At 25.2% G+C, this 23,393-nt stretch overlaps 1 protein-coding gene and 1 non-coding gene across 2 annotated transcripts; both read left to right on the forward strand.

The window, feature by feature from the left end:
• The first annotated feature begins 7,316 nt into the window (after window positions 1-7,316).
• Trnam-cau (transfer RNA methionine (anticodon CAU)) lies at window positions 7,317-7,389 on the forward strand. Its single transcript has one exon. It is a non-coding gene; the product is annotated as a tRNA-Met (tRNA).
• Window positions 7,390-16,070: 8,681 nt separating this feature from the next.
• Window positions 16,071-22,865, forward strand: LOC145844731 (large ribosomal subunit protein eL21-like). Its single transcript, XM_082952153.1, has 4 exons — window positions 16,071-16,115; window positions 18,761-18,930; window positions 19,453-19,544; window positions 22,600-22,865. The coding sequence occupies exons 2-4, from the start codon at window positions 18,781-18,783 to the stop codon at window positions 22,838-22,840; spliced, it is 483 nt and encodes a 160-aa protein (XP_082808279.1). The 5' UTR covers window positions 16,071-16,115; window positions 18,761-18,780; the 3' UTR covers window positions 22,841-22,865.
• The last annotated feature ends 528 nt before the right edge of the window (window positions 22,866-23,393 follow it).

Genomic DNA, 23,393 nt, shown 5'->3' on the forward strand with positions numbered 1-23,393 from the left:
AAAGTGTCCCTTCGTACATATTTGACCCGTTCCTGTAACAAATCGTTCTACGTAGCTTATTTATATATCAAATAATGAAGTTTTTTTTCTTAAACCATTAAATGGTTTTATGTTGTTCAATTAAAAAGTGGTCTTTGGTATAAGCGGTTTTGTTTACAGTTTTAACATTTAGATAACTAAAAAATTTATTATAGAAATAAAAGTTTACAAAACTTTATTTACAAACTACTTAAACTTTTATTTATTTTTCCGATATAATAATAACCAATACCTTCTATAACGTATTTAGTTACAAACGATTTATTGTAAAAAAGTCTTTTTAAATTACGATTTGAAATAAAATAGTAGACAATATTTAATATAAAATTCACTAGTTATTTGATTTAAGATTATTTAAGATTTAAGATTACATATGTACTTTGTGTTTGTATTTAACTATTTTTTGTCATCGAAGGTTATATTAAATTCTAGTTCAGATTAAACTTATTATATATTTTTTGTATTTAGAGTAGTTTATTAGTTAATTACAATGTTTATTGTATTTTGTATTTGTAGTTTTAGTAACCTTTTAACCTAAACATTAAATAAATTTGAAGATAAACTTAAATCACAATGAAAGCAAAAATAGTTTAGGTAAATTAGACTTACTTTTTTGCACTAAGAGATTAAAGTAACTTTTATAAAATAGCTACTATACACTTTTTAAATGAATAAACGCGTTTTAAAAAGCCTGCTTTATTTCAAAGTTTTGTAAAAAATTATAAAAACTTGAATTAATCTTTAGAAAAAGCACATCGATTAGGATATTTAGTTCAAGTTACAAGATACCCGTAACTGTTAGTTAAATACTAATTTCAGTGCTGATTTAAGTTTAAGAAATACTAATAAGGACTATTTGAAATTTTTTTTTGAAGTATATTATAACCTACCTAAATAATTCAATTATGTGCTTTGTACGTAGCTAGAATGCTATACAAAAAAAAAAGCTTAGATTATAATTTCCATAAAGTTGTAAATTTTACAATTTGGTAAACTAGACTTACTTTTTTGCACTAAGCGATTAAAGTAACTTTTATAAAATAGATACTATACAGTTTTTAAATGAATAAGCGCGTTTCACAACCCTGCTTTATTTTAAAGTTTTGTAAAAACTTATAAAAACTTGAATTAATCTTTTTAAAAAGCACATCGATTAGGATATTTAGTTTAAGTTACAAGACACCAGTAACTGTTAGTTAAGTTCTAATTTTAGTGCTGATTAAAGTTTAAAAAAATACTAATAAGGGCTAATAAGGACTAATTGTAAATTTTACAACTTTATTAAATATTTTCAAAGCTAAAATAATGTTAAACACATTAATTTGATACTTGAATAGTAGAAATTGTTTTGTAAAGTTTACTTTTTTCAAGAATAAACCAGTAACAAGTTATTAATCTCTCGTACAACAATATTTTCACTACTTTAAAATGTAATTAGTTTTTAAACAATAACAAAATAAGCAACTTCTTATGCTGATTATAATATAAAAAGTGCGTAAATAAGCGGCAGGTGAGAAAAACTGTGAAGGTTTTGAGCTTGCATTTTAATTCTTTATCTGCGAAGTTTTGCGGTATTGCATTTGTAATGCACTTTACTGTAAACTTTATTTTAATTGAAGACTCAAGGTTTTATAATACACTTAATAAACAAAATAATGAAGTTTTCTTGTTTTTAAGACAATGAAGATTAAGATTATTTTTGACTTATTTCGAACTAATGCTACTATTCAGGCTTATCTAGTAAGCAATAGTTTTTTACGAAACTTTTTTAAAACTACTGAATTTATTTTAAAAGACTTAATGAATCTAGTAAAACAATAAACTTGTATTTTTTATAAGCAATAAATATACATCTCCCAGAAAAATCTAAAAAATTTCAAACTTGTAACAACAAAAAAAATTGCAATAAGGAAGGACAATAAGGAAAACAAAAAAATTGATGTTACTAAATTTCCCTGGCTACAAAAATAGTTGACCCGTTATGTATTCTGTAATCCAGCAAGGTTAAACTTTCATCCAGTATTCGGTATCCATAAAAAATAGCACAATTCTCGTATGGTACAACTTCTGAAAAAAAGTTTGAGATATTTGAACCTAACTATAAACCTGAAGAAGTATATAACGACTATTTTAAGTGTTTAAATTTCATCTGTTAAAAACTAATTTTGTTAAGTTGACCACTTTTGAAATATATAGAAATTATTAAAATATAACTTAATAATGCGTTAAATCCTAAAAATGTAAACAAACAAAAATTTTTAAACACTTCTAAAATGATTTTTTACGCAGATACTTTATTAGACTGTAGAAATTTTGCTGTCCATAAAGTATAAACAGCTTTACAGAGTCTGTAATTACTAGAAGTTAAAAGTTATTTTTGAGTCTTTTAAACTCTATGCACGCACTTTGCTCGGTATGTAAATAAAATAAGTAGTTTTTTAAATATAAACCAAGATTGTGTATAAAACTGCTTTAAACTTTTTTATGCAGCAAATTAATTAAGAGAGGTGAACTTTCTTTGTTTGAATTTGTTGAAATTAAAGTTTTACATCATGCTTAGCATAATACTTATATAAAAGTTTGTGATACAACTTTTTTAAGCAAACTATAATGGATAAAAGATAATTTAAAATTTTAAACTAAAAACTTTTTTTAAACGACTTTTAAACTTAATCAAATTAGTTCGATTAAAAAATATGGCTTGAATATCTGTTCTACACTATACTTTGATAAATATTTTACTCATTTACCTTAACAATTAACACAAATAAACAACAAATATTTTACCTTCTTTGTCTTGGATCTTAGCTTTGACATTTTCAATGGTGTCAGAAGCTTCAACTTCCAATGTGATGATTTTGCCAGTCAATGTTTTCACAAATATTTTCATATTCTTACTTAAGCGACTTTAAAAAAATAATAATTAAAGCAATCTAAAGTAAGGTAAGAACATTAGTGCAACTCGTAATAACTAAATTTTACCTTGTTGGATTGCTATTTTACAAATATTGTTCTCTATTTGAGAGTACTTTACATAAACCAGAAAACAGTTTGAACAGTTGATCTATTATAGAAAAACAACCACAAAACACTATAAAAAAATTAAACTTAAAAAATATTGGGTACTTTTAAAACTTATAAATCACTTAGCAAAAGTGCAAATTTAATGATAAACTATGGACTAGTGCAGTAAACTAGAAAACAATTGAAGAATTGTCAACGATTTAAATCTATTTCAAAAGACTTTAAACAATCAAATATAGCTTAAATGAAAACTTAAAATAAGTAAAAAATGTTAAAAGGCTTAATAAACTATTAAACCTTTAAATCCAACATAAGTATTTTAAGCAATTAAACATACAGCTTAAAAAAAAACTTTATTTTTAAACAACACCTACAGTATAACATACAATCAAATAAAGTTCTTGTTTAGATTTTTTTTCAGTAGATCTTTCTCTCAGCTACACAATACTCAACTAATAGCACAAATATATATATTTGTTACATTTTTTTTACTATTCAGTATTCTCACGCCTTATTCTGATTGGCTCATTAAGTTATGGTTGACCGAATTTCTATATATGGTCATTGTTGTCTGACTCTACATAATCAAGGTTCTAAACAATAAATAGTGCAAGTAAACGCAGCACTTCATTATTTTCCTCTTCTTCACTCTATCCTCTGCTTACCTGTTGCTGGCAGAATAGAGAGAACAAATATTTTTTTATGTCGAACTGTGTCATCTCTCCTTAATCTAATTGGTAAAAAGCACAAAAAGAAAACAATGTGAAGCATATATAATTTCAACTAGTCATGAAACTAATTTAAAAATAAATTTTATGCAGAAAACCACTAAGATTTAAAAAAAAATTTTATATCAGATTTTTAAACTCTGAATCAACTATTTTTTTAATATTTATCAGAATCTTAAAAATTTGTATCAGAACTATAAACTTGAAAAAATCTCTTACAAAATCTTAAAAAAATTTAAATTAAATTAATTAAACTAATTAAAAATTAAATTAAATTAAACATCAAAGTATTTGAATAACAAAAAATAAAATGAAAACTTGTTTAGTCATACAGAAACACTACTCAACTGTTATGTCTAACCTAGCCCTTTAATACTAATACTTTACATTAGTATTTCTAAAACTCTATTTGCTAACTTCATGATTTTAAGTTTAATACTCTCAACAAATCGCTCAATTTTTAGACCTTCTTTTATCAACTCATCTTAATGTAAATGTGGTTACATAATTTCTATTTGAGATTCTACCAATTTTATTTTATTGCTAAAGGGTTTATAGCCTGTTGAACTAATTTTTGTTGTGTTGTTTGAAGAATCAGTATGGTTGTTTTCTTTTGCAAATTGTCTAACATTAGTTGTTTTAACCTGACTATTTAGTTGTCTTCTCTTATGACTATTTAGTCTCCCCTATAATGTTGATAGTTCCTTAATTTGCAATAATCATTTACTATATAACTGTTTCGTTGAGTAATCTCCTGGCTTTTAAATTCTAATTATAGCTTGGCTATCTGTCTGGGCATAATTGGAACCCTGAACTGGTCTGCAGTTGGGTCCTGTTACCTTCGCGGCTTGTGGCAGATTTTTACTACTCATTACTACATCAAACTGAACAACCTCACCTTGCGCGAGTGACGTTTAGAACTTATTAAGGTTGTTTTTAGTAATATCAGTGTGGTGAACAAATATTTCAAAATCATTACCGTCACTACGAGTAAAACCATAGCCCTTACAAACACTAAACCACACCAACCGGCCAGCTGGTCTAGACGCTAAAGTTTTCCTGTCGACAAAAGTTTTTATTTTGGCTTTTTTTGAGTTTCTGGTTGTACTAGCAGAAGGAGTTTTAGTGATTGCTAAGAAACAGTGTTTTACTGTATAATCATTTTCTACATGTACAAGAGTATTTTGGTTTTGACCCTGACAATCATCTCCCTGATGGTTGTTGTTTTCAATATTGTTGTTGTACTCACTATTTTGACCATTGTGTCTTTTGTTTAAAAAAAAGTAACGGTACATTCTTCATGAACGGTACTATTCTTATTAAAAGTTGTATGTAGCTTATTTTTATTTAACTGTTTTTCAAAAGATTAGTTAAACCACACTTTAATTAATGATTAAATTTAAACTTAACTTAGAACTAAATGATACATAAAAATGTTCTATATTACTTATAAAAACTAGGCATGACTTTTGGTGGTTATATTTTATATTAAAGAACACATCAAACACTAAAAAATGAAGAGCATCATACTTTAAAAAGTACTTTAAGTTTGGTAAAAACTTTTACACAAGACTTAAATTTGACAGGAATATGCTATAAGAATGTATAGTTTAATTAAAAACTAACGACTTGGAATAATAATCAAAATACCGTTTATTAGTAATAGACATTATTTAAAAAAGAACTTCAGAGTAAACAGTATATAAACAAACAAGTTTACTTCAGGAAGTAAATCTGGAAGGTCTTGACTAGATCATCACTGCAATCACACTGTGGCTGTTTAATATAACTATATCTTACAAATTTAAACTTGCTTTCTTGTTGACTGATTTTATAGTATTGAAAGTTCAACTAAATGGAACTGCAGAGAAACTGGTGTTCCATTACACTAGTATTTGCCCAAACAAAAAAAAATAAAAAAATAACTTTTTCACGAAGAAATTATCTAAATAAAATTATAAATTTACAACTTTATGAATAAAACTTGTTAATAGAAAATAGTTAAAGTACTATCTTTGTTGATTTTTTTTAAACTGCGTTACATTCTAATAAAAACAAAGTTTATAAATTGTAGAAGCTAATATTATTTTTTTAGTTATCCTTTTCCTTTATTTAAAACAAAATGTTGAAAACAAACTAAATAACATAAAACAACAGACTAAGTCGTTTATTTAAATTTTTTCTTATAAATGCTAATAATTGAATTATTTTAGCTGCAAATATGTTTATAGAGTTTTTAAACACATTATCGTAAAGTTCAAACTTAAAAATTTAGTTTATTTAGTAAATTAAAACATGTGATAAAACTAAACTTTAAACTTAACAAAACAAAATAAAAACTACAAAACAAATCTACATAGATTTAAATGTTTGAAAGTGAAATAGTTTATGCATAATTTTTATAGTTATTTGTCTTGACTATAAAAGATTTCTCGATTTACTGAAATGTAAAAAGATTATTTAAATGATAATGTACAAATTGAATATTTTAATTACTACCAGGTTTTATTGGCAAAAATAAATTTGTTGACCTAAAGCAAAAAGATTGTAATTCTTGTTGCCACTGAAACCTGGTATGAAATAAAACAACTAATATACACATTATTATTTGCATAATTTTTATAAATTTTTAAAGAAAACAAAAAAATGTTTAAAATGACTTTTCTTTGCATTTAGTTTGAAAAAAACCATCTAATTTACCTATTTAAATGCTCATAATCTTAATACATTGAAATTTTCCGTGTAATATTTTAAGGTAAGATTAATTTATTTGTGTAATATTTTAAGGTAAGGTAAGATAACAAAACAAATGGAATACTTCAAACTATTCCATTAAGCAAAAATAAGTTTTCCTTGATAATATTTTACTTACAAATAACTTGAAAGTAAAATGTTAAAAGCACGGTTTGAAATAACAACATTATTGAAAAGCAATTAAAGCGAACAAGAACATTAATTTATTAGCCTATAAGTAGTTGAATAAAAACTAAAAGAAGCTTTTGTAAAAAAATAATTCAACTTCCTGATTTTTTTTTTCTTCAAATTAAGAAAGGAGCTCATAGTTGAAAGCATTCTTGACTTATAAAGGAAATAATAAAATAGTTGAACAAGCAAAACTTTTTATGGAAATTATTGTAATTGGAAATTTTTTTTAAACCGAATACTTACAATTGTTGTAGCTGAACTGAAAGTTATAAATTTACTTTACTTATCGCTTTCAAAAGTAAACATAGAGAACAGTTAGAATTGTTTGTTGTTTTCAATACAGCACAAGTAGCATACTACACTTTAAACTACCAAAATAAACTATTGTTGCTTATACATTAAAAGGATGCATAGTTATAGATTATAAAGTTTTGGTAAAATTTTTGTAAAATACACACACAGAACTATAATAAAAAAGAAGATTTCTTAAGACAAAAGAAAACTTTTAGTTTAATCACAAACAACATTTAAGTGTATCACATTTAAGTGCGGAAGCTAAAACTTTTAAGTTTATAAATACAATTATTAGCATCTCACACAGCCCCGTTGGCGCAGTAGGCAGCGCGTCAGTCTCATAATCTGAAGGTCGTGAGTTCGATCCTCACACGGGGCATTTTTTATTTTATTCACACAAAAGTTGTTTTACAATATATTATACTTCTTGTTTGAACCACTTTTGTTTTTTTAATCTTGGAAACTGATGTATGCTACCAAGTTAGTTTAAAACAAAGCTAATTAGTAACTAAGGTTTTCATAATTAAATATAAAGAGGAATTCCATCCCCTGTCAAATTTCGCTTGCGCAGTTTTCAAAGGAAAAATTGTACTTAATAAATTATCATGTTACTAATTAATTGCTAATTTGAAATTTTTCAGCGCTTTTTTGGTCGTTACGTCACTATACTGCTCACAAACGCGTAGGATGAATGCTTATTATCGTTTTTAATTAATTTAAATTTTAACTTTTTAGTATAACTAAATTGAATATTTCATGAACTTTTTGTAAATATTGGATTTTAAATTTTTAAGAAATTTAATCGATATCTTCACAACAACATGTCGTTAAGGTATTGAAACGAAAAGTAATAATGTGTTACAAAGCATAAAATAAAGTTACAAATGAATTTCGACCGTTTTTAACAATAAGTTAGTCAGTAAAAGCACTTTTAAAACTGTATATTATACGAAAGCTGTAGTGAATTAAACATCAGTAAAATCAATTCAATAGTAAGGTAGTTAACAATTTCATATATTCTTAACTAAACTTTAATACGTTTCAAACTTGTATTGTATTTACGTAATATAAAGATACTTTAAAACATAATTTTTGTAAACAAACAAATCTGTCAACTAAATAAATTCCTTTTTTGAATTTAAAACGCGTTCAAACTATATTTTAAAAGCTTAAAGTTTAAAAATTTTTTGTTGGTTATGGTTTTTAAAACAAATTTCTTTAGGTTGTAAAAATATAGTTTAGCTGTGTATAAATTTCTTAGTGCAAAATATGATTTCAATTACACTAAATAAGTTTGCAATAAATCTTCAAAAGATATTATTATCGTAATCGAATTACGCTTCGTTTTAAACAACCGAGCCAGTTTACAACTCAGAATCTAAAGTTTACTATTCTTCTTTACGTTACAAAATACAAAATAATATGAAAATAATTACCTTAAATCTTCCCGTTTGCACAATCTTGTTTATATTGGATTTATTTTTCCTTTGTCGGTGTTTAATTATTTCTGAAGTTATTACTCCAAATTATTATTGTTTACTGAACGAAAAAAAAAGCGCTCAAATATTTGGTCCTAGGACCTGGTGTCCGGAAAAACCTTTCGGTTATCGAGTCATAGATATTTTGGATACATATTATATAGATTTATACTAGGATACACTTTAAAGTCGTGTCCAGGACAAAAAATAATAATGAAATTTGCAATACTTCAATAAGCAAATAAAGTATTGCAGATTTCTTTATTAATTCTTTGTATTACAAAACTGTCATTTAGTTGCAACGTTTTCTTTCAGTTTTAAAAATTACTTCCTATTGTTATATGTAAAAGCTACATTTAAACAATTTTTCTGATATATTAACAGTCAGTTTGAAGGTCATTAGATGTACTCAATGCAAAATATATGGTTTTAATTACGTAGAAAAAACTTGTGATAAATTTTCAAAAAAGTTGTTGTAATCGAAACAAAGGGTTAATTATATAGATATGATTACCGAATAGGTATGATCAACCCTTTTGTTAAACTTGAGCTTGTCTCACGGCAAACGAAACTTCAAACTTCTACTCTGCTGACATTCGCCGATGTTTTTGTTGATTGTAATCAAAACAGGCTTCATTTCATTTGTCGCTGAATTAAGAGTTTACTTTTCTATTTTACTTGCAGAACTGTTGATTAACTTAATTGTTGCTTCTTTTGACTGTTAAAAAACTAATTTTGTAGGTTAGCATGTAAAAATCTTTAATATAAAAGTTCACAAGTCTTTAATTAAGTACTTACATTTCTTTTTAAAAGCAGTACTTTGAGTTTCCAATACTGAATTAAATAAAATAGATATCCTGAATTTAAATAGATTACCTTATTTTGGTAAAAATTAAGTTAGAAGCATAAAAAATATAAATACTATCTTACTTTGCTTTACAATTTGTTTATCATAGCTCTAGTAAATAAATGTTTTGTTTATTGGATGAAAAAAAATGGTTCAAGTAATTGGTCCTAGTACCTGGTTTATGAAAAAACCTATTGGTTATCGAATCGCACACCACTTGGATACAGTTTTACATCTTGTCTAGGACAATGCGTAAACTAAAAAAAAAATAAATAAACAAAAACATTAAACAAGGCTAACGTATAAATTTCAAGTATTTTGAACCATAATGTGCTTTATAAATCAAAAATAAGCGGTTCAATTTATATCTAAACTATGAAAGTTATTATATTTTTTGTTAGTTTACATAAAGCTATGTATGCGACGCTAAAGATAAATGTTTAATTTTTTTTAATAGAATAGTTACTTCCTCAACTCAGATATTTGTACATAGAAAAATTTTCTAAAGTAAATATACTTTTTTTTATCAGAAGCATACTTGGTTTTATAAACAAAAACATTTCGGTTATACTTTTTTACAAAAAATCGTTTTTAAGTTTTTATTAGTTATCCACCACTTATTTTTGATTAGCTACTTTCAATCAAATAATAGTTAACTACAAATTGTTTTTTCTTAAAATTCTTGATTTTGGAATTTTTTCTTTGATAATCAGCGAAAAATATTAATAGAGTTTTTTTATACTACAAAGTTTTAAACTAGTTTCTGTATCAGTTTTAGTTTGCAAAGTTATGTAAATGTAAATTTCTTTTCATTAACAAAAGTTTTATTCGTTTATATTTGAAAATAAGTTGAACTTATTTTAGCTAGATTGTTTCTGTTGAAAAAATTTAGGTAACAGGTATACAAAATACCAAAATACATTTAATGTTAAAAATTTATACTTTTATTTCAAAACTAATTATACATAGGACGTAAAAACAACATACAACAGTTACTAAAAAGTCCTGTAAAAGTCTGTAAGGAGTTATTAATTTATACTACACAGTATTCCTTGTTGTTAGTAGACCAAGTAAGTTTTTCAATGTAAGAAGTAGAAATAATCAAAAGGATTATTTAAACAAATTTTTTAAGCACAACGCGTAATTACTTTAATGATTGTGTTGTGTTATAATAAAAATACAAGCCAAAAAGTTTTTATCTTTTTAATCACAATTGGAAGCTAAAAATACAATTGGTTACAAAACCAAATAAAAAACTATAACTAAAATTTTTAAAAGAGGATTTTATTTTATATGCTACATATTTTTTAAAACTTATTGTGAACTTTTTTCAATACTTACTGATAAAAAATTCACTTAAATTTTAGAGGTTGTTTTGAAGAAAGTACAGCATTTACATATTTAATTTTTCGAAATAACTTCAAAACAATAGATCTTTTTTACAAAAAAAAAGCATGCTTTGTTACTAAATAAGTCTCTAAAAAGTATTTGTTTTTTTAATTTTTTTTTAAACAAGCTTTATAAACCCTAAACGTTTTCATTAAAAAAGTATAAAAAACAATGTCAAGTTTATAGAATTACAGTTTTTAGCAACTCAAACAAAAATATACCAAGTGCTATAAGAAACATATCTTGTACAAAACTAAAACTTTTGAATTCAATAAAAAGTAGCTACCTTACGGCCTTTTGAAATCAAAAAAATAATCATTTTCTCACAAAAGTAAAGCAGCAGTAAATTTAAAAAGTTATCAAGAACAAACAATGTTGTATATTTGTACAAAGTTCTATAGTTGTATGACTATGATTAATTTTTTTTTTCTTGCTTTATGTTTTATTTCTGAAATTGAAGTGCCGAAAACTTCTTTTTGGTAGTTTTAGAGCTAGCACACGTTTGTTTTCAACATATTACTATTATTGCAAGTTTATTGTTCATATGATGGACCTAGGCATCAAATTCCAGGCCACTTAAACAGAAAGACACATAACGAAATAAATCAAAAAAAAAACCACAAAAAGTTAATTGTTTAAACAAAAGTTAAAACATATTTTAATATAGTATATGTATAAATTTGTATAACAACATAAAAGCAAATAATTTTTAACCACAAACTTGTAGTTATTAACGCTTTAATATAGTCAAGTACTTAATGCTAAATACTAATAACACAAAAAACAAATTTGTTTTTGATTTAGTAGGCTTATAACCTACATAGAATGGTAGGTATGGTTATACTGACTTTAAACCTGCGCTATAACCCATAGAAAATAAATGATAAGATTAACCTAACTAATACTGATATTTAATAATACTTAGGGTTACTCTTTTTAAAACAAAGCATGATAATAAATGAGCACATTGTACTAAATAACAATTGCAACCTATAACAAATATAAAGAACCATGAACAATATAAAATACTTTAAATGTGGTCAAAACTTTTACACAAGAATTAAATCTAACAGAATGAATAAATATGCTTTAAAAATGTATAATTAAATTGAAATTCAAACTAAAATAATAATTTTATGAGTAGTAAGCTAGTAAGCATTTTTTAAAAATCAACTTTACAACAAACATTTAGAATAATGACTGAATTCCAAATCTGGAAGGTCTTGACTAGATAATCACTGCAATCACACTGTGGCTGTTTAATATAACTATATCTTACAAATTTAAACTTGCTTTCTTGTTGACTGATTTTATAATATTTGGTGTTAAATTAAATGGAACTGGTATCCCATTTCATGCATATCAGATTTTTTGTTAATAAAGCAAAAATAGAACGCATATCTAGAAAAATTAAAAAACGCAGTAGTACAAATATAACATAAATATATTATTCAGTCAGTCCAACAATATTTTTTTCATTGAAAACCTAAACTACAAAGGCCCAAAAAAATTACATGGAAGTTTTTTTTTATATATAATTTTTAATATCTTTGCAAAAGAACATTTGACTCAAGAGTCTAGATACCTCAAAAATTAAATAAAGAAACAACCGTTGCTATTATTTAAGTTTATTGTCTTTTTAACGTTTATTTAAAATAGCATTTACAATAGTTTGATTTCTTAGCTAATTTTGCAACTATAAAACGAGCATCTGTGTTTAGTTATATAAATCAACTATATTAAGTTGTATAACTGTTTTTCAACTAGATAATACGTGAAATGAAAAATAATGAATTATACTTTTTGAAAATGAAAATTTAAATAAACAATTATCTTATTAAGTTTAGTATAACAATGGATAAACTCGCTGTGAAGTTTTATACACAAACCAGCGATATTAACATACTGTTCATGTTTGTAGTACAAAAATTATTTTTTAATTGATTTTTATTAGTATAGAACTTTAAAATAAGTATAGCACGTAGTAGACTAGGCTAGGTATATAAGTTTAATAGAATGAAAATGATATAACAACTGCCCATTATATAGTACTGTTGTTAATTAAACGATAAAATTAAAGTGCTCAAAAAGATTGGTCTAAGGACCTGGTGTACAAAGCAAAGAAACTATTCGATTAAGTAAGTGGTTTTCAAATTATACAACTGTTTACTGTAGTACAGTAGAATATATGTGTTTTAAATGGGTCTGTCTAGTTGTGTGCTGTGCATACTAGATTTTAAGATGTTGATAATACTTGTAAAAAGTAATAATGCATTTATTGTAGCTGTTCTGTTCAATTAAGCATGTTTTGTTTCTACTTTTTTATTTACTTAAAAAAAAATTAAACCTTATGTACTTATAAATAGGAGAAAGTGTCAGCATTGTTTAAAAAATTCCAAAAAAAGTGTTCAAAATATTTGGCTTTAGAGTTTTTAACTTATGCACGAAGCACGATAACATCTTTCGGTTATCGATTCATATACCACTTTGGAAATAATTTTAGACAGAAATTTAAAATCGACAGAACACATAGAAGCTATAAAAACAAAATCACAAAAAACACTAGGTTTATTATATAAAACCATACACTTCTTAAATGAAAAAGCAATATATTTAACCTTTAATTCTTTGTTTATGAGCTATGTTAGATATGGCTTGTTGTGCTGGGAAGAGCAAATAAAAAATGTATATATTATACCAATGTTCTCATAAACAGAGAACTTAGATGCATACATTACAAAAAATATGATGGTAGTGTAAGAGAATTAAAAACTCAGAAAAAATATAAGATATTGAAAGTCTGTATCTATATGAAATAGGTCTTTTTAAGTTTAAGTTATACAATAACTTGTTACCAGATAACTTTGAAAATTACTATAAAAGTGTAAAAAATGTCCATAATTATCATAGAGGTCTTCAGAAACAAATTTTTTCCTACCTAGATTCAACAGCAAAATAGGTCATAAATAGCTATCCTACCAAGGAAGTAAGTTATGGATTAAGCTACCATTATGTTTAAAAAATATAAGTCATTTTGGAAAGTTCCAGGATGAAATTAAAAGTTTTCTTTTAAATAGTGATTCTCAAGGTCATTAGTGATCATTCTACTCGTCTATTTACTTTTGTTTAAGGAGTTAATAGTGTTTGTCACTTAATACCCAAAACTTTATTTATTTTTTTATTTTTTTTGCATTTTTGTTCGAAAGTTGATTTGTTTGGTTACAGTAACATTGGTTTAGTCTAGGTTTTAGCATTTTCTATCTAGTTCTTTTTTTAAGATTATTTTCTAAGATTACTGTTTTGAATTAAGTTTAGAATATTTACAAACTATTCTTTTTATGCTTACAAACTTTTTTTTAGCATGCAATTAAAAAAAAATAGTTATAGATGTTTTTACTTTAGCAGAAAATAAAGTAAATAAATAATAAGCTAAGATAACTGTTTAAAGCAAACTTAAGTTGAAAAATCTCTTTTTTTTTTGAGGAAAGCAAAGAAAAAAATCTTATTATAATGTTTGTAAATGTTGCTTGCTTTCTTTTGTTATAGTTTTAGACTTGGACAACTATTCAAAAAATGGGGAAAAAATTATATTTTCCAAAGAAGGAAATTTGTTGTAGTTGATATCAATATTGTTAAAATTATTATTGTTTTTTTTTCTCATAAAAAGCATAAATCTCACCGTACTTATCTTTATATTTTCATTTATAAAAGTTAAGTTCAGTTATTGTGTAAATCACTTCTTTAAAGTTCTTTAAATTTTTTAAAAGTAGTTTATTTAACTATTCAAATGTAAAATTGTTTTTACTGTTCAAGTTATATTATTAAATAATATAAAAATAACCTTTTTTAGCACAAAATACTTATAAATATACTTTTATAAAAATATTTCAGCGTATTACATTTTACTTTCTCTAAAGAGGTTGTAACCTATAATTCAAATATTCACACGTTTGTTATTAGTGTTGTTTATCTTCTTTTAAAAGTTATTTTAAAGTTAATATTTATTTTTTAGTTCTTATGTTACTAAACAAAATTCAAAGTACATTATTAAACACAAAATTCAGTTAATTTTCGTTTAGTTTTATTTCCTTTCATTTTTCTTTTTATTTAACTAACTGTTCTATTACTGAAGATTTAAATGATAAAAAAACTATGTGTAATAGCTCGTAAGAAACTTTATAAGCATGTGGTGTACAACTTGATAACCGAAAGGTTCCTTTGTACACCAGGTCCTCAGACCAAACTTTTTGAGTGCTTTTTTATCGTTCAATAAACAATATATTTATTGATACATTTAAACGTCTTGTCCAGGACAGTGTTATAACGAATGAATTTTTTTTATTGCAACTACGCAACAGAATTAGTTAAAGATATAACTTTATACACTGTAGATTTTATAATTTATTTACACATAATACTACATTATTTTTGCTAAAAAAAATTTTGTTATTGTTTTTTTATTCTATAGTATAAAACATATGACTATTGTATGAAAAATTATAAAGTAATTTTTTTGTTTTTTAAAAACAGTTTTTCAAGACTTGTTCAATACATCTACAAGCTTTCGAAACTATAGTAAGAAAAAAAATAAAAACATTTTTTTGCTGTTTTCGTAACAGGTATGAAAAAAATATCTTAATAAAAAAATTTAGTGTTTTTATTAGAAAAAAGTGCACAGGCCACAGTCTGTTACTAAGTTTAATTTTTAAAATAGTCTAGTTATTAAATTACAATATTTTGTACTCAAATACGTTTATTATTTTTAATTTTTAGTTGGTGTGGTGGTTTTAGTTAAATTTTATATATTAAGTAATGTACAAAGAATTAAAAAAAACATTAATTTGATATCAATATGTTTATATTAGTTAATTTATTTGTTTTGCAAAAACGACTCGAGCACGAAATTTAAACATAAATTAAAATAATCAGGTGTTCAAGAGTATTCAGTGTTCAGAATTCCATATAGGTGGCAATTCTGATAGTTTGCATAATCAAATACAGAATCTTACACAAGTTTGTTGCATTTTTAATAAAAAATTAGTTTCCTTATTAAATTAGCTTGTGGCTTGTTTTAGATACTTACTTATCTTTTAATTTATTTTCTTGTTAAAAAAACAACATGCAAACTTAAACTTGTATAGTTCATCAAAGTATTTTACTTTTTTATAAATCTATTGAAACAAATAAAAAAGAAACTACCAGTAATAAAAAGTAAAGTTTGCTTAATTTAGTAACAAGCTTTTATGTCTTCACTCTTCACATTATTCTAAAATTTAAAATAAGCCCTGGTATAAACTGAAAGAGTATATAAAAAAAATACCCATTTTGTCTTAAGATTTGTGTTAACTCTCATAAAATATTCTTTAAGCCTGACAGCTCTTTTTGGTTGAGGTTAGTATATTATTATTATTTTATTAGCATTTGATGGAATTTAAATAAGTATAGTGTTGTTTTTTTTGGAAATTAACTGTAATCATGATTCTTATTTACAATTTTCTTTTTTAGAGGGATAAGTTTTAACTTTCTTCATAAACTAATTAACATTTCATTGTACCTGGAAAATCAAAGAATTTGACAATTTATGCAAAATGTTTAAGAAACTTTGAAGAAAACCTGAAACAACCTGGAATTTCAATAACTTTGTTAAGTAGTATAGTTTTGATTTCACATCAAAATATATCTTGTAATAAAAAAATTTTGTCCTCACCAAATTTTTTTTTAGAAAACAAACATTTAAAGTACCTCTACGGTTAAGCATGAATTATTTCAATGTTTTTATACTGTTTAACTCAATTTCTTATCATAAATTATCTGCCTATACTAGACCCAAAGTTGTGTATATTTGAAAACTTGGAAGAAAGTTGGAAAACCTGGAAAAAATTTGATAAAAGTGTGGCAACCCTTTTCTTAGTTAACTAAATCAAAACTTTCAAAAATAAAACTGAAAAATGCTTAAATAGTATTGTTTATCTGTGTTTTGGTTCAAAAGTTTTAATTATAAAATGTTATTAATTCCTCTAATTTTTTTATCATTAATTGGCCCACATTCATGAGTGAAGCTTGTTCAGGGGCTGCTGGAAGTGCTTAAAATCTCTTAGTTGTATAGTGATCAAAATTTAAAACTTAGTTTTTGACTTAAAGTATCTATTTAAGGGTTACCACTAAACCTGGAATCTTGGAAAAACCTAGAGTTTGAGAAGCATTTATTAAATCTTCAAAAAACCTGCAATTTTGATCAAATTTAACTTTTAACCAAATTTTTCATGTTAAGCAGTTAAACCTAATTTAGTTAATAGTCTATCATAATGAATTTTCTTTTCTGTCATCATCAATTTATTTTAATAATAAACACATGTAAACTAATTTCCTAATAATCCTCTCAACATTGTTATACTACTTAATATAGTTATCAACATTGATAAGTTTACATATTGTTATTTGACAACCTTAAATTTAAATTGAAAATAGACCCAAAAATTTGTACTTTCATAAACCTTAAAGAGTTGCTGAAAACTAAATTTCTCTAAAATTAGATGCCACTCTTAAGTGTAACAGTAACAAATTTAATGTCTATGAAATGTGATAAATTAAATCTTAAAAATATTTTGACCTTAGCACTATAAATTCAAATATTTTTATTTCAATTAGCTTGTTAAACAGTAAAATTTTTATATCTCTAATTTACAAACTATCAAATTTCTTTATCATTGTCTGGAACAATTTTAAGGTGATATAATAACATTCAGCTTTATATCAAACTCAAATTAAATTTGTCTTTTAATCAAGTTACAGAAATCTAAATCAAAATTAACAATTTAACTGAAATTTTAAAAGTTAGATTGTAATAAAGTAAATTCCTGTTTTAAGAGTGATATACATTTCTGTTCCACTAAACTTTGTCCAATAATTAATCTCATGCAATAACTTTAACCTTCTGACATAATTTCAACTATAAAAATAAATAAACAACATTTCACTGTTAGTTCAATTCTTTTTTTTTCTTAAATGAAAAAGTTAATTTTACAAAAAAAAATGTCACTGTTAAAAGTAAAAATTCATATTTTAATAATTTTTGCAGAAGCATGAAAAATAATCAAAAACTATAACTATGATATTATATTGAGCTTAATTGAATTTGAGATCTGCTCTGATTTTAAATAATTTTTTAACGTTTGATATCTAACCTTAAATTTATACTGATGGCGTTAATATTGTTGGTACAGCTCCTTATAAAGAGGACAATTATAATAATTAAGACAATGGTTGTCATAATACAAGTTGATATTCTTCTAGTATACAATAACTGATGTGTATCCTTTGAATAATGATAAATAACCAAGTAAAGTCTACTACATTTTACTTGCATTTATCAAGGTACAATTTTTATCAAACTGAAGTTAGATGGAAAGTTATCAATTAAATGCACAATATTATTACACCATAACTATTTTTTAGAAAATTTACTCTCAAAAAAGCACAAAATATCATTGTCATTAACCTATTAATATTTCCTACATATGCTTTCAATTGTTCAGCTTTAACAGAACAAACTTAGGCTACTCTAGAATACTTCAGTTTTTTATTTTTTGATTAGATTAACTCAGGCTGGTTTAAACTTGAATATAAATCAGGCTTACCCAGGCCAGCTTATGTGACTTTTTATGAGTTAATTTTTATTATGTTTTTTGTTAATTCAAAGTGTTCTTAGCTACTTTCTTTTTAAACATTAACATAAATTTTCATTTCACCCCTATTTGTTCACCCAGGCTGACTTTTTGCCTTAGGTGGCAACACTTTGGTATACCAATAATCATTATATTAGCTCCGCATTTATATCTTTTGAATATAAAGGTGTAGAGTTTTAACCAATTTTGGTTGTGTATTATTTCTTATTATACTTTTACACAAGTTCAATGTTTTATTGGTTGAAACAGTTAAATGAAAAAGTATTATATGATAACTAGAGTGTATTTAGAGAGTGATGATTAACATTTGTATGTTATATAGAAATATAGTTATAAAATCATCTTTTTCAGGTTAAAAACAATCCATAAAAATGACGAACACCAAAGGTATTAGAAGGGGTACTAGGTACATGTTCTCCCAAAAGTTCCGTCACCATGGAAACCCCAACATCTCTAGGCTGATGACCCAGTACAAGATGGGTGACATCGTTGACATCAAGGGAGACGGTTCAGTCCAAAAGGTCATTTGAATTTTTAATTGCACTTTGTGCCATAAATCTCTATTTTACAAAAATATCCAAGCCAATTATTTAGCTTGTTATAATCTTAACTCTAATTTTGTAGCCATTGCTTTTTTTTTGCTTAAACCACAACGTTAGAGTCCGAAAATATAATTTTAAACTTATATGATCTTCTTATAATTGCTATGAAAAAATACTGTCAGTATTGTAACTTACAAATTAGGAAACTTAAATATTATTAAAGTGAATAATAGTAGAGAAATTTATTCTAGTTTTAGTTGTATTTTTTTTCAAAATACATTATTTAAGTTTTCACAACTCAATTAGTGGTAATATGTTTTTTAGTCAAAAAGTTTATAATTTTTTACACGTAAGATGTGTTGACCAAATCTAATTTTACCAAATTTTATGTAAATATTTTTCCAATATTTATAGTTTTTATTTTGTTTGTGATTAAAGTTTATGCCAATGAATTTTTTTATAAATAAATATATCAAAATTAATATTGTAATTATAAAACAGGGTATGCCACACAAAGTCTACCATGGCAAAACCGGACGTGTTTTCAACGTGACCAGACATGCTGTTGGTATCATTGTCAACAAAAAAGTCAGGTTAGTCAAAAGTTGTTAATAAATATTTTTTTAACTATGTAAACCTTATGTTTAAAGTTATTCACTATACAACAATAAATATTTGGATTGTTCTAAATTGTAATAAGTTATTGCTTTTGTAAATACAAAGATAGCTATTAATTTTTTTCATATTTATTATTTTGTTTATTTTTTTCTTTGTTTGGTTATCAAAAAACATAAACAAATTTTACAAAATAGTTGAAAGCTTTGATTTTGATTTTAAAAGCTTTATAGAATTTTCAACTTTTTTCATGGATAGCAATTAATGCAAAATTTAATTCAATTTTTTGTTAATTTTCTAATAAAAAAAGTTTCTCTACAAACTCAATTTAGATATTAACCACAGTTAGTTTTAGTACATGATACATAAATTTAATTTTTTATTTTGAAAAAATGTTAGTTCTTATAAAAAATTGTTCTACTTAACCTAGTAATCAAGCTCTCAGAATGACTCATGCTATTGTTATTTTTAAAAAATTTAGTTGGACTTTTTTTTTTGATAAACTCAGACAAGTTTTTGACTGAATATGCTTTATTTTCTTCAATATTGTGTATTTATTAATTTGTCATGTTATTGTTTTAATATAATTAGGCATAAGCTATATATTTTTTCCAAGTTAAGACTCATATTAAATTTTGATTCTATTTATTATAACCTCAGGCTATTTTTTGCCACTGAGACTGGCTTTTTTACCATAAAGAAAGGTTACCCTGAATCACCACTAAAAAATTAAAAATTTAAGGAACTTAAATAAACATTTTGCACTCTTCTGATTAAAATGTTAAATTAACAGCTAAATTTAACTTTTAATCCAGTTTTATACTTGCTGAAAACAATTTATAAGTTAAATAGGTAATGATTAGATTTTAAAAGTTAGAAACTGCCTCCTTTTCCATATTTCAATTGCATATTTACTGCAATATATGCAGGGTTTCCTCTAAGTCCAAAAAAGTAAATGAGGGTTTTTAAAAAAAGTCTGGAAAGGTCAATAAAAAAAGCTCTTATTAGAAAGATTATTTATCTATCTTATCTAGTGATTCTTATAAGATGTGCTCACTAAAAACTACATTTGTCTTATTCTAAAAATTTTTCCTTCTGTATTGCAAATAAAACTTTTTTCAGGGTCTAATTGAATTTTAGAAATACATAAAACTATTCTATTAATTTTATTTTAAGTCTTTGGTCTTGTATTTTTGAATCAAGTTTTAGTTGAGATTTTGATAAAGAAAAGGCAGGATTTTTTTTCCATCTCAATTTGTGGCAACCCCGTACGTGTTATTAATTATCAAGTATTTCCCAGCATCAATCTATATATTGTTTAAAGCTCAAGTTATTGATTGTGAAACTTATTTTAAAAATCTTGGGTTGCTTGTTTGAACTAAAATAAAATGAGCTATACGCAGGGTTGCCACACACACTCAGGGAACCCAGGGAAAATACAGGAATTTTCAAGTTGTAGAAAATCTCAGGGAAATTCAGGGAAAATCAGGGAATTTTGATTCTCTTTTTTCAACTGAGGGAAACTCAAGGCAGTTTTGGTTTTTTCCAAAACTTTAAGGAAAATTTTAAGATTTTTAAAAAATCTCAGGGAAATTTTTTCTAGCTCTAGAATGACATTTAGTTAATCCAGATTCAATATTTTGTTTAAAAAAGTTAATTTTATTCCCCTCAAAATGATTATTCAGAAATTTTTTAGCCTTGCGACAAGTTTTTCAACACTTATAGAATTAACATGGTAATTAAAAAAAAAAAAGGGTTTGAAAGAAACTCAAGGAAGTTTCTTGTTACTACGGGAAGATTTTTTGACTCAAAGGGTGGCAACCCTGTATAAGTTGAACCTTATACAGCAGATTTATAAATGATATTTTGAAATTCTTATATTGTTAAATTAAGTAAATTTTATCATGTTTCAGCATAATGCAACTTTTACAAGCATCATTTAATATAAGATTTTGTGTTGTATACACTTTAAGCTTTTTACTACTTCGAACTTTTCATTCTTTAAAAACGCAAATCCAAACTACTGAAATAGTGTTTTCATAGTTTTAGGATTAATATTGTTTTTATATGACAAATGAATAAAAATGTCTAATCATTTTTATTTGTTATTAAAATGTTTGTTTATTTAATGATTTATTAACAAACAATTAAATTGTTGATTGAATAGGCGTTATAAGAAACAGGTGCAAAAAAATCTTGAATCCTGGAAAAACCTTGAATTTTAGAAATTCCGACAAAACCTTGAATTTTGGACCAAAGTCATTAAGAAAACCCGAAGTTTTAAAATATTTTTACATGCAAAGTTGAAAATTTTCAATTTATACAAAATCTATACCAAAGGTAATTTTTGTTTTCAGCAATTCTTTTAAACACATTTAAAGTAGCTTGACAATAATTTTCAATCTTGTCTCAATTTATTGTCTTAAACTTAGTTTTATAAAAAAATTAAGTATTTTCAAAAACCTGGAAGAAGTTTCTCAAAAACTATCCCTGAAAAAAGAATGACAAAAAGCGTAACAACATTTTTCATATTAGTCATTAAGTTAGTCAGAGAAAATAATAAAAATTGCTTTAAAAACTTGTTTCATTTGAAAAAAGAAGTTGAAAACCATAAAACATTCCATTAGCACTTGTTAGCTTATATAAATACAATTCAGGATTCAAAAATCTTTACTAACTTTCAGGCATTGCGATTAAGACTTCTTTCAGAGTCTTCAACTTTTTTGACATTTAAGGGCTAAACATGGAATTTTAATTTCAAATCCTTATAAAACAATCTAAAAGTTATTTTGTATCAACATTTAAAGTTATGAAGCTATAACTCTATAAAATCAAGGAGCTGTGTTTTAAATAGTTCAGTGTTGCTGAACTGATTTACTGCAAGATTTTTTACTGTCCTTTATAAATGGTATCATAAATGTTGGCCATTAGTATTTTCAACAGAATTTTTTTTTTGAAGCAAGTTTAAGGTGTAACTTGAACAACTTAACTAAAAAGAGATACATTTTTATAAAAATTAAATTCAATCTACAGAGGAAGGATCCTGCCCAAGCGCATCAATGTCCGCATCGAGCACATCAAGCACTCCAAGTCCCGCCAAGGGTTCCTCCAGAGGGTCAAGACCAACGAGATCAAGAGGAAGGAGGCCAGGGCAAACGGCACCAAGGTGTTTTTGAAGAGGATGCCCGCCCAGCCGAGGCCCCAGCACTTCGTCAAGAGCCACGGCGTCGAGCCGGAGCTCGTTTCTCCCATCCCTTACAAGTTCATTGCTTAAGTTGATGAATAAATTTAGAAAATTCGCATCGAGTCTTCTTTACACTAGGACAATAAATTGTAATTAATGAACAAATTATAGTAGTTTTGTTTACATTAGATAATAATTACATTAAAGTATTATTTATGACACGTTGTGTTAATCAATTTAAAATATATCAATTTAGTATATTAGTTAAAGCGGGTTTTAGTTTTTAATTACATAAAGAGTTAAAATATATGGGAAAAAGCTTATTAAAACTGTTAATCCCTTTACTTTATTACTAGTCAAGTCTATGAATAAACTAAGAAAGATGATATAAATTAGCAGTTGATTTTATAAACTGAAACGCATCTTGACAAATAAAAATAACAGTTTTATTATAATTCAATTTTATTTTTGTTCACATACGTAGGATAATTGTCATATTTATCCATAACAATTAATTTTACAAGTTTTTTTATTTTAAGAAATCTGTTCAAAAGGATTAATTTGGGAAAATAAATATGACATAAATTACTAGTTTTATGTACAATAAAATCTAAGTTATATTTGATTTTGAGAAACATTGGTA

The sequence above is a fragment of the Thalia democratica genome, chromosome 9, assembly GCF_965202585.1.
Source record: "Thalia democratica chromosome 9, ktThaDemo2.hap1.1, whole genome shotgun sequence".
In the NCBI taxonomy this organism is placed as follows: Eukaryota; Metazoa; Chordata; class Thaliacea; order Salpida; family Salpidae; genus Thalia; species Thalia democratica.

Excerpts from the sequence above, each read along its gene's own strand:
- LOC145844731 (XM_082952153.1), top strand. The coding sequence starts at position 18,781 with ATGACGAACACCAAAGGTATTAGAAGGGGTACTAGGTACATGTTCTCC. Across the intron at positions 18,931-19,452 it reads GAGACGGTTCAGTCCAAAAG|GGTATGCCACACAAAGTCTA; the intron begins GTCATTTGAATT and ends ATTATAAAACAG. Across the intron at positions 19,545-22,599 it reads ATTGTCAACAAAAAAGTCAG|AGGAAGGATCCTGCCCAAGC; the intron begins GTTAGTCAAAAG and ends TTCAATCTACAG.